The 12369-nt window shown below is 40.2% G+C and overlaps 2 protein-coding genes across 3 annotated transcripts; both read left to right on the top strand.

Moving 5' to 3' along the window:
- Nucleotides 1-1690: 1690 nt before the first annotated feature.
- LOC115744761 (SWR1 complex subunit 2) lies at nt 1691-6457 on the top strand. The gene is made up of 11 exons (XM_030680096.2): nt 1691-2100; nt 2206-2275; nt 2690-2761; nt 2911-2954; nt 3029-3284; nt 4109-4184; nt 4290-4409; nt 4529-4597; nt 5216-5258; nt 5859-5924; nt 6068-6457. The coding sequence occupies exons 1-11, from the start codon at nt 2033-2035 to the stop codon at nt 6255-6257; spliced, it is 1074 nt and encodes a 357-aa protein (XP_030535956.1). The 5' UTR covers nt 1691-2032; the 3' UTR covers nt 6258-6457.
- Nucleotides 6458-7901: 1444 nt separating this feature from the next.
- LOC115740414 (TPR repeat-containing protein ZIP4) lies at nt 7902-12365 on the top strand. Of its 2 annotated transcripts, XM_030673901.2 has the most exons (6): nt 7902-9386; nt 9829-10018; nt 10101-10133; nt 10313-10933; nt 11090-11733; nt 12249-12365. In XM_030673901.2, the coding sequence occupies exons 1-6, from the start codon at nt 8038-8040 to the stop codon at nt 12325-12327; spliced, it is 2916 nt and encodes a 971-aa protein (XP_030529761.1). In that variant the 5' UTR covers nt 7902-8037; the 3' UTR covers nt 12328-12365. The 2 variants fall into 2 exon arrangements, with proteins under 2 accessions (XP_030529761.1, XP_030529769.1); XM_030673909.2 differs by lacking the exon at nt 12249-12365 and having other exon boundaries at nt 7903-9386; nt 11090-11993.
- Nucleotides 12366-12369: the final 4 nt, after the last annotated feature.

Here is a 12369-nt window from a genome sequence, read left to right as displayed (position 1 = left end):
TTTGTTTCGACGAGCATGTTAAGGGCCTGCATGATAACGATTCTGGTTTTCTGATTATGTTTTCCGGAACAAAAAAGTATGAGAATCATGTTTGGTAATGTAAATGATTATGATTCTTATTCTGTTCGTGGGAATAGTTTTGGAGCAAAAACAAGAACAAAAAAGAGTTGATTTTGAAAAAAAAAATCCCTTTTGAGAATCACAAAACAAAATAAAATCCCCAATCTCTTACTTTTCTCTCTCGGTTTTCACATCATTTTTCAACGAACCTAAAACATAACGAGGTCTCATTTTCAAAGAAAAATACATAAGATAATAATAAAAATTCTAAAAAATTCTAAAAATAAATTCAGAAAATCCCTAGAAATAGAAGAAGCTTAGGTTAGGTTTGTTTGACCTCATTTTCATAAATTTGGACCTAGATTCCTTAAATTTCATAGATTTTATTCTTTTATAGGAAAATCATAAACACCTTTGAAATTAAACCCGAACCACATTTTTCTAAGCCCTTAGAGCTTCATTAGGATTTTATAATACGATTTATCAATGTCATGATTCATTGATTGTGCACTTGATTTCATTGGTCGTGATTTGCCTAGTTTTAAGTACTTTATACTTAGTCTAGTTTTAGAAAACGTGGAAAAAGAAAAAAATAACCTATATAAACACTTATCATTGGCTTACCTCATAGGTTTAAAAATGAATTAAAAAATTGCACAAAATACATTTAGAAAACACTCGACTTCGGTGCCGAAAAGGCTTCGGTGGAAATCCTGACCGGATTATAGATCTCTCCGGTTGTGCAGAATCGAATGGTTTCTCCTAACCGTTCAATAAAACTCTCAATCTGCCTCCCTCAAAGATTGATAGCGACTCCATATGCATATACACATACATATGTCATCTATCACACTAATATCAAATTTGATATTCCTTCATTGCGATATGATATAGGCTAAGCTAATATGAAATCACACGCTAACCCAACACGATCTATTCTTTTTTAAGCTTAAAATGATTCGTTATGACGCGACAATTTGATGGAATAGCACGAAAAAATATTATATTATATAAGATAATCAATATGAATTATTCTTCAATTAATTCGAAATGTAGGATGAAATTTTACAAAATAACTATGTAATTATTCGACTTAAATGACAAAAATTGAAAAGAGAAATTATTTTCGAGAACAAAAATCTTGTGCATTTGCCAAACGTGTTTCTATTCTAAGAACAGAAATTTTGTGCGAGTTACCAAACACGTTCGATACTCTAAAACCCATTTAGGGAACAAAATCAAAAAAAAATAATTTTAATCAAAATCACTTTTTTGAATCAGAATTATTGCTTTAATTGTAATTCTCTACATGTGCAGGTTGGGCACAGACATATTGATTGTGATTTTTTTAAATTTTTTTAAATTTACCCTATTTTTAAATTAATTTTAATAAAAATAATATTAAAAATCAAATTTGAATCAAAACGATGTCATTTTGGCACATCATCGCTGTGTAAGAGAGACAAAATATTTAAAAAAAAATCTATATCAGTATTTTTCATTAATCAAATTAAATGAAATTAATGAGAAGACTCGATTATATTAATTTGATAAATTTTAATATTTAATTATATATAGTTTTATAGTTTTTAAGAGTCGATTATATTTTGGTGATAAGGCGCGTGCTCGGTCAATTCCCTCTCCCCGATCGTCCTCTCACGTGCCCGGCTCTCAAAGCCCCACCGCGCAGCACCGTCGCTCCGAGAGGACGAAGTGCGTATCGGGGCGGACGCGACGGCGAACAAGAGTGTCAGAGTGTGTGCTTCTTTGGCCACGTCTTTTCCTTGAAGTAGAAGCCAATCCCTAGTGCGAGCATCGAGCCCAGTTTTTGAATTTTTGACTGCTCTCAGCTTTTGGCAAGTGCTCGAGTGGGTGAATCAGGGGCGCGGGGGGGGGAAATTGGGTTCAGAGAAGAAGGACAAGACGAAGGCGGCTTTCGCTCGCCGGAGGCACCAAAGACGAGTAGAGGCCAATGGAGGCCACTCAAGAGGATGCTCCCGTCTTCCTCGATCGCGGCTCTCGAGCCACGAGAGGAAAGAGGCAAGTCCAGTGGCTCTTATTTTGGTTTCTCAGCTAGAGGATTCTTCGTTGATTGATGGAGAGTAACTCTTTTTTGTGAAACTCGTTCGTTTATGGTTTGTTCAGGATGACCAACTTGCTGGATGACGAAATTGAACAGGACGAGCAGTTCTGGAACCAAGATGCTCTTAAAGAGGTGCGCTCGTGAATTCATTACCTTTTGTGTTGGTGAAAATCAAAGATATTTAACTATGCTGACGACACCCCGGCACGGTTCTGCATGATCCTTAGCTCAAATCCTCATGTCCCTCGTATTTATCTTTTCATTTCCGAGCAATTTCTGTGCTAGAGCAATTCACTCCATTTGTCTAAGGTTTTCCCGGAAGGTTGTCAATGTTCACCCGATCGGTCTCTCGGCCTGCTTACTACTCAGCTGCTGTAACGAACAAATAGCCTTCACCTTTTTATCCTTGTTTAGCTGAAATATTTTCAGCCGGGCACACTATTAGGCTAAATGTACTAATTGGATTGATATTCTAGCAATTCCGCATTATGGTAATCTTTTGGTGATGATGTTGTTGTTTATGCTGTGGTATGTTGTTTTTTTCAGGATGAAAATGATGATAATTATGAAGAAGAGCCTGAAGTTGCCGATGTATTTGACAGTGACTTTGATGAAGATGTGAGTGCTTTTGCAATGTTGTCTTGCTTCCATTTCTGAAAACTTCTGCCATAATCTTTCTGGTATCTGCATAAGCAGCTGTTATCAATTTGATCTTTTTATTGACACTCCAAAACTATAGAACCTTTCTGACCTACTGGTGCTCGCAGGAGCCTGATCCAGATGAAGAAATTGGCGATGACGGTGATGAGAGGTCAGTATATCTCTGTAAACTGGATATTTCTGCGTAGTTGTCAGCTCAGATGAACTTGAGATGTCACAAAACAGGGAGCGTCCAAAGAAGCGGTTAATCTATCCTGGAAAGACTCCAAAAAAGAATAAAAAGAAACACAAAGTGCTTACAAATTTGGAGGAAACTCCCAAGGATGGAAAGCCTTCTCAACAGTCTGCTCACAATGAGAGCCACGACGTTTCTGATGAGGTAGAAGTTGAGAGAACGGTGAGAAAGTCTACAAGAACTGCGGTCATTGTTAGACAGGCAGAGAGAGATGCAATACGTGCTGCCTTGCAAGCAACAATGAAGGTTTGCTAAATTCTTCTTTGACCATTTTTGGTTGTAGTTGTGTACAAGAATAGCTTCATGTTAAAATGATGTGCAGGTGATGCTAATAAATGGACAGCTATGCATGATTTATTGCTTATGGTTTTCTCAAGAATACTGAAAGATTCAGTTAATTTTTTGTGGTTGTAGTCTCATTCTTCTTGTATAGCTACTAAAGAACATCTCGGCACTCTAGTCGCTGTACAAAGCATCTGACTATAATTGTTGTAAGGAGTAGTTTCATCTTTAGTGTACACTCTTTGAACAGATGGTTGTTTTTAAATTAAAGATTCTTGTAGAATCATTGTCACATGCCAGAGAACTTTCTAAGACAATCACCACATGACATGGTATTTTCAAGATCCCCTGATCTGAAACAATTTAACTGGCAATTTGGGAGCTGTTTAGGCATAGTGATGGCTCCTTCTGACACGGACTTAATTTTTGTTCATCATGACATGCACAAATCTTATCTTCATTGGTAGTAGCTGCAACTACTTGTAGTTAATGATTAAAGGAAAATCATCTGAAAGTACATGAGTGGATTGGCGGAGAAATTGTATGTTTGGATAAAAGTCCAGTGGAGCGTTGTTATTATAATGAATAAATCATGTTAAACAAGTTCTACTCGAGCATCTTTCACAACTTTTATTTTCTAAGAAGAAAATGTGAACTCCCCGAGTATACTTCCGAATTCTGCCTTTGTTTTAGCTTAATGAGATGCTTTTAGTGAAGCAGCTGCTCCCTGTTGAGAGCATGCCATCCCATGGAATGGCTTAACCATTCTTTTTTTTTTTTTTTGGTAGCCAATAAAAAGAAAAAAGGAAGGAGAGGAGAAGAGGATGACCCAAGAAGAAATGCTTTTGGAAGCAGCCCAAACAGGTTTCATTTTGTCTACTGAAGTTTAGAGCTAGATGTTTGCATCTATGCGACTTCTGTTTTCCTCACACTGCGTATCTAACTGATTAGCATGCCACTATTTTGCAGAAATTATGAACTTAAGAAACTTAGAACGTGTGTTGGCAAGGGAGGAAGAAGTTAAGAAAAGAGCGATTGTGCATAAAGCTGTATACAGTGGTCCACAGATAAAATACATCTCTAAAGATGGTAAAGTTTGTAGTATCTAGCCCAATTCTGTTCTTTTTTCTAGTTTCACACCATCTTAAACAGTATAGTCTCAAAATTCTTTGGGGTTCATTTTCTAATTGACATGAATATCATTTCAGGTCGATCATTTCTGGAGTTCACTAAAGAAGTGTCTTTTCAGTCCGAAATTCCTACAGCATCTGTTCCGTGTATGTTAGCTTTACATTCACTATCCAATGATTCAGTTTAGTGAGCTCATATATTATGCCTTTTTTCCACAAGTCACACATTTGATGTTGAATATTATTGTTGTTTGTTTTAATGACACGGGGGTTCAAAAACTCGTTGTTTAAGTGCTTACGCTTGAATTTTTACTTCATTTAAGTGCTGTGGTCTCATAGTATGATCCGCCCATCTGGGATTTGTGTCTGAAGAGATTAACCAGTTGCGTTCACTCGACAAGTTTGGCTGCTTTTTGAAGTCATGAACCCTAAATTTGAAGCTAAACAATACAATTTAGCTAAAGATAAGTTATGCCACAGTTGTGGTCATCATGATGCAGCACTTGTATTTGACGCAGTACGTGGAATCAAATTATCATGACTTTAAGGGATAAAGAAATCTCTGCATGGTTTACAAAAAGCTTATCTCAGTTGAAGAAATAGTCCTTTTTGAAGTGAACACATCGCTTAACATTGAAGCACAGACCTTTAGCAGATAATGGTTCTGTAAGATGTTGTAAAGATGCTGTGGCTGTACTTGTTGTAATCCGAATCTTTCTCGTCGAGAATGGTGGAAGTCATATTCTCTTTGATTTTGTCTTACAGATCCAGAGAAAGCTGTATGTGCAGTCACAGGATTGCCAGCCAAGTAAGAGATTTTCTCAACTTATTCTTGCTTCAAATGCATTACCTCTAAGATGTTACATCTCCGTTTCCCTGGATTTGAGTGGCAGGTTATACTCTGTTACATAGAGATTCTGGAAAACAAAGTGAAACTGGAGATGCATTTTTATATTTTACTTAACAATAATGCTGCTAAGATGTGTTCTTTGAGCTGTTGCCTAGGAAGTTATATTTGTCTTGGATGCTCTAGGTTTTATTTTTGAGTTGAATACTGGAAACTATGGTTTTGTTTTGCCGTTACACGAACAAGCTTTGAATGAAAATTAACATGATGAGGGAGGTGGAAAAATGCATCCCGTTAACTTGATACCTGGATGGTGGTTTGGCAATCTGCCCTACCCTCTGCTTCACATTTCACCAGCTGTTGAAACTTCCTGACAATGAGAGGACCGCATGGTTCATTTTTATGAGTTTAGTTGCATGTTGAGTGACTTATGGGAGCCACACCCCTAACTCGAGACTCGGTAATCTTACATCTACTTTAGTGGACCTTTATAAGTTGGTCTATCTGTCTAAAATGCTTGAGAAGTACAAGCAGCTGATACATATATATATGCTGTTACAGATACCGTGATCCAAAAACGGGGTTACCTTATGCTACAAAAGAAGCTTTTAAGATTATTCGGGAACGGTATGTTCACATTCCTCCTGTAGTAATATGTTACTAAGTTAAACCCGACAAACATTCCAAGTGTGCAGCTGCTACCAATTGCATCATCGCTAGGGCTTTCAATGTTATTCACTCATCTTTTTCTGTCTACCTGTAATCTTCAGTCACTCAGTGGAGACCAGTGGGATTCAAAATGAGATGAACATGGGTGTATTGTATGATTCTCTAAATGGGAGAGGTTTCTCAGCTAGGCGGAAGAGATCTGAACCTTCAAACAAAGGCGAAACGTCCTATTTACGGTACTTGGCTCGGTTTCGCAGTGTACCGTGTCTCGAAATTGATTCATCAGAATAGCTGCTGGGTACATTATTGCCAAGTCTGATGTCCAATATCGACAAGCATCGAGCAGATTCAGAGTTAAGACAGCTCTTTGAGCGTTGTGTAATCTGAAGAAGTGAAGGACGGAATCCTTCAGAAGCTGGGGTGGAGTTCAGCCTGCCACTCGTTTGCACTGGAGAAACTGTATGAGTGGATATGTGTGCTTTCGGACGGGCGAGGAATTGCGCTTGAGGAAAACAACTGCGCCACCAAATTATTAGATTTCTGCGTCTGGATTCCTCTTGCGATGTTCTATTGTGTGCGCACGCGCACGCTTATTTTCTCTTATCTATCGGATGAAAAGATGAGAAGATTGATAAATCATTGAGTTTGGGGTTGATGTGGATTGAGATATGTTTTCCTGATCGGTACGTCGGTACTACTTCGAATGAAACAAGCTTTCCGACCTATGCTTCAACGAGCGACTTCTGCGTTCCAATTGTAACAAAAGGAGACCAATGCATGCGATTTTCTTTGCCACGGAATTTTCCCAGAAAATCAAATCTCTCTTTTTAATGCAAAAAATGTATATTCTGGCGGGTAAACACAAAAAAAAAAAAAAAATCTCAAATTATGTCAATTGTAATATACATTCATCCTCAACTTTTTAAAAAAAAAAATTGTCAAAAAAGTTCTAAATCTTTTGTACTTATGTCGATTCAATTTGAAGTCTTTTCATCTTTTGTCAATTCGGTTCTATTGGCTGGAAATCGTTAACGTGAACGCCAATCGTCTTACGTGGTACTGTCGGTACGGACGTAGACAATTTGTAATAATATTTTGATATTTTTTTGGAATAATTTTACTTGTTTTTATTTTTCTCCTTTTTTCAATTTTTCCTTTTTCCTTTCTTTTTTCCCTTCAATTGATGCCGGTGAGGGCTGCCCTCGCTTGACTTTGGAGGGCAAAAAGAAAGGAAAAAAGAGAAAAAGGAAAACAGAAAAAAAATAAATAAAATTAAAATTAAAATATTATTAAAAATTATTTATGTCAACGCCGGCGTCGCCACGTAGGACGATTGGTACCTACGTCAACAATTTCTGGCTAATAAGATCAAATTGGAAAAAGGTGAAAAATTTTATGATTGAATTGATAAATTTAGCAGGTTTCTAATCAAATTAGCATAAGTGCAAAATGTTTAGCACTTTTTTGACAATTTTCCTTTTGTTTGCGATACCAAAAATTTTCAAACTTGTACTTGTATGACACATTTACAATCTATTAAGATTACTTCAATGAGGATCGTTAAAAATCTTCTTACGTGGACGTTGAAAAGAAGAAGGTGCTTACATTGCGCTCGCGTGGCTTAAGTGAAAAAAAAAGACGCTATTTTGATCGAAAAATTATGTGAATAAACTTTGGTGGAGGGTAAATATGTTACATAAATACAAGTTTGAAGTTCTTCTATGTCATGAGAAAAATTTTAGGATAGATGTGTTAAAATATGTATAGTTTACGATTTCCGATGCCACGAAAAGAATTCAAAATAAGTATGTTACGATAACATAATTTTTATTTTTTGGTAACTTTTTTCATACTATTGTTCGTAGTTTTCAAAGTGCAGGAGGCTCATGGGCTAGCCTCACCACCACTGGGCCCAAGTTGTCTGTTTTTACCATATCGTCCTCTCCTCGAACGGACTGGTGACGTCATTCTGTCAGTTCCCTCCAAATCGTCATCACCGTATTCTCATGTTCACTTCAAATACTCGTGTCTCCATCATCTCTCTCCGTCCGGTCCTGAAGAGGAACGGAAGATGAGGATCGCCGAACTCTCCACGCCGGAGCTTCGGCATGCCCAGCCGGACGCTCAGTCCGATCCTTTCACCTCTCAAATCGAGTCTCTAATCAAACAATTTGAGACCATCCCCATCACCCACCCCTCTCCCGAACTCAGTCAACTCGCCTCCGACCTCCGGCGGTGCCTCTCTCAACTCGCTGAACGCGCTCCTTTCCCAAACTCCCTCAAGCTGCACCTATGGAAGCTCAGTTACCGCCTATGGAACTCCTGCGTCGACCACTCCAACGCCTCCTCCATCCGCTCCTCGTCTTCCTCCTCCTCCGAGGATCAGGCCAATCTCCGTCACATCGCCGCCGACATGCTCTCCCTCGCCGGGAGCGCCACCGGCGTCCCGTCCCCGGAGGTGAAGACCGCCTTCTTCTATTACAAGACCGGCATCATCTGGCATAGTCTCAAGAGTTTCGATCTCGCTTCCAATTGCTTCGAGAAAGCCACTGAAATCATCTCCAAAGTCGACGTAGGCACAGTTAAGGACGCAGGACAGAGAAAGCTGTTGTTAGATCTACAGATCGCGAGGTCGCGCACTGCTTGGGAAGTTTCCGACAAGATTTTGGCGGTAACGCTCTTGAATCGTTCCAAGTGTCTGTTGTTTGGATCGTCCGATCACTACATCGCGTTAGCTAGTCAGTACTTGGCGTTTGGCAAGAGCATCCTAGAAACCAATAAAGGCAGCGAGGCTCACTGTTTTAAAGAAGCTCTGAAGCTAATGAACGATGCTTTGGATTTGTGCGAGAAGGCATTCAGTACAGCAAGGATGCGGCAAGAGACGGTGAATCTCAAGGGGCTTAAGTCCAAAATTCTGCGGTTCATCGCGGCCGTACACCTGCAGATGGAAGAGTACGAGAACGTGATCAAATGTGTTAGGATTTTAAGAGAAAGCGAAGGTGGTGGGGACAGCCATCCGAGCTTGCCGGTTTTGGCCATGAAGGCGTGGTTAGGATTAGGTAGGCACGATGAGGCAGAGAAGGAGTTGAGGGGCATGGTTGTAAATAAGGGGATTCCTGAGGGGGTTTGGGTCTCAGCTGTGGAGGCATATTTCCAGTCGGCAGGGACAGCTGGGGCACAGACTGCCAAGGGAGTGTTTTTGGGGCTCCTCGGGAGGTGCCATGTCAGTGCGGCGGCTGCAGTTACGGTGGTCCATCGGGTGATAGGTGGTAATAGTGGCAGTGGCTGCGACTTGGATGGGTCGAGAGTGAGGGCTAAGGTGGTGGCCGAGCTGGTTTCAGATGATAGAGTGGTGGCGCTGTTTTCAGGGAATGCCACTGCTAAAGAGAGGAATGCAATGCATGCTCTGTTGTGGAATTGGTTAGTTCTATACTAATCCTCCCCAGTTGAGAAATACGGTATCACTTCCCTAGGCTCGACAGCTAGAGGGTCTCGTATTTTTAGTCATGAAGCTGATATCGATACGGGAAATTTCATAAATTTGATAAAACTGAACAACTGTTGCATCGCATGCTTTTTCTTTTGGGTTTGAGTGTTTGTTCAGGCGACGTTTGGAGGATTTTATTTGCAGTCAATGGGGAGCTCTGGAGGATCTTAGCATCTGTTCTTCTATTTCCCTGGTCTTGTCACATCATGAACTGATATCATCACATGCTGCATTTTGTAATTATACTGTAGCCTAGAGATTTAGTTCTGGCTGTACATCTTGTTAGCTTCAAGAAAAAGAAAAGTTGAAAAGTGAAATTGAATGATTTCAGCTCCATTTAGCATATCTGAAAGCACCTGGTGTACTTCCTTTCAGCGCTGCTGGTCATTTCCAATTAAAAGATTATGAAACGAGTGCAGAAATGTTCGAGAAATCTATGCTTTTTCTTCCATGTGACATAGAAGACAGAGTTGTTCGAGCCAAGGGTTTCAGGGTGTTATGTCTATGCCATCTAGGTCTCTCTCAGTTGGACCGAGCTGAAGAATACATTAATGAAGCTGAAAAGGTATTCAAATTGGTTCTCTTTTTACCAATTACAACTGCTGACCTTAATAACACTGTAACATACCATATCTTCGTTCCTGCAGCTGGAACCAAACATAGCAAGTGCTTTCCTCAAGGTCCTCTCTCTCTCTCTCTCTCTCTCTCTCTCTCTCTCTCACACACACACACACACGCACGCGCGCCCACGCACACGCAGAGACAAGTCGTATCTACGACTTGCAAATACATTCGGTTTAATTGTCTTTCTCGTTCTTGATCAAGTTCCCTTGTGAATTGACACCTATCATGCATGCAGTTCAAAGTCTATTTACAGAAGAATGACCATAATGCTGCAATAAACCAAATTCAAGCGATGACAACCTGCCCTGGCTTTGCTCCGGACTTCCTCTTGCTATCAGCACATGAAGCTGTGGCTTGCCATGTGCTCCCTGTAGCTGTTGCCTCTTTATCTAATCTCTTGAACTTCTATGTCATGGGAAAATCAACAGCGACATCAGAGGTCATCATTCTACGCACCTTAATCACGATCCTCTCTAAAGACATGGGAAATGAACCTGAGGTACTTAAATTCATAAAACATGCTAATGATCGAGCATCAGAAATGGGGATTGACTGCTATTTTGGCAAAGACGAGATCGCAGCACGGGAACTGAAATGGTTTGCTGTAACTTCATGGAATTTTGGAACAAGCGCTGGAAAGATGAAAAATTATGTGCTGTGTGCCGAATTTCTGAGACTAGCATCTAATTTCTATAGTCTCTTAGCTGACGTGCAGGGGGAAGAACACAGCCTCATGCTCTGCAAATCATTGATTTTTACAGTATGTGCCATGATAGCTTTAGAGAATGAAAGAAAAGCCTTCCTCATCGAGATTGAAGTGAAGCAAGCTTTGGAATTACTCGAAAGAGCAGGAAAGGTGTGATCACACATATATTCTGCATGACGTGGCATTTAGGAATATATCCTTTTTTCATTTCTCTGTTCCGAGTTATCGAAAACATGGCATTTTGGTTTCCTGGTTTTTGCTGCTGCATCCTCTGCACTTCTAACATTTGTGCATTGATGGATGCAGATACTAAAATCGCTCTCAACAAGGATGCAACTAAATGACGACAAAGACGCAGCCTTAGAACCCGACTTTAACTTCATATACACCTACAGTGCATATGATATACATGGCAGGATGAATGACTTGAGATCCCAACAAATCCTTGTGAAGAATTTTGTCAGCTCGAAGGCATGTACTCCAAATTACCTTCTCCAAATCGGCCTCGCTGCATCCCAGGGGCCAAGGCCAAACCCTGAGGTAGCCTTTTTTGCTCTGAGCCAGTGCCTCTCCCAACTTGTATCTTCAGTCTCACCAGACTACCATAATGTATCTCTCATTGTGCGGAAGCTGATAGCTATAACCAGCATTTACAAGGGTGACACGGATGATGATGCCGTGCATGATTTGTACAAGCAAGCATATCGGATAATGATTGGCTTGAAAGAAGGAGAATATCCAACTGAAGAGGGAAAATGGCTTGTCACAACTGCCTGGAATCGGGCAGCAATTCCGATTTGTATTGGACAAATTGATGTGGCAAAGAAATGGATGAAGGTAGGGATTGAACTTGCAGGGCTGGTTCCTGGAACGGAGACTTATCGGGCGTGCATGGAGGACTTCATCCGAGGTTTTGACAATAAATTTTCACAGCATAAGGACGGTACGATGTAAATGTTCTTTGCAGATGAGGGGTACACGTAAACCAGAGCACTTCAACCATTGTCGCTGCAGACAGCATTAGGATCTTAATTTCTCTACTGTCATCACTCGGTTTGTATAGGGGGATGAAAAAGAAGATCGTTCCCGCAGCTTTTTGTCCCTTCTACTTTCATTTTCTTCCCTCTTTTGATGAGAGCTTTAGAAAGTCATTTCCTTCCTCCACTTGCCCTTACATGTAGAAATTAAATTAGCTGATTCTATTTTGATACGGCTCAGTCTTTTTCTTCTCCAGCCAATTCCAAAGGCTGCCCTCAGTATCGAATGAGTAAACAACGATTTATCTTACAATTTGTGAGTTGGATCTTACTTTTGTATTCTTGTATTGCTTTGTGCTTCCCAACTCACCGCGTAGACGAGTTCAATGTCCATTCCAATATGTCGACCGAGTATCATTTCTGAGCACAATGGGGACTGCGTTGATTGCTCATCCACGATTTGAGTCAATTGCTCGTCACCATTCTAGGGTAATTGCTCATCCAAGTTGGTTGATTTCGCATGCTTTATCATTAGAATTCGTGTCCGTTACGAAATGTTGGGAGTGAGTCTTAACTACTTGCAAAAATCCGAGAATGGTGAGTCCGTCG

The sequence above is a fragment of the Rhodamnia argentea genome, chromosome 7 (assembly GCF_020921035.1).
Source record: "Rhodamnia argentea isolate NSW1041297 chromosome 7, ASM2092103v1, whole genome shotgun sequence".
Lineage (NCBI taxonomy): Eukaryota > Viridiplantae > Streptophyta > Magnoliopsida > Myrtales > Myrtaceae > Rhodamnia > Rhodamnia argentea.
Note: the sequence above shows the minus strand (reverse complement) of the source record. Positions and strands in the feature narration are given on the sequence as shown.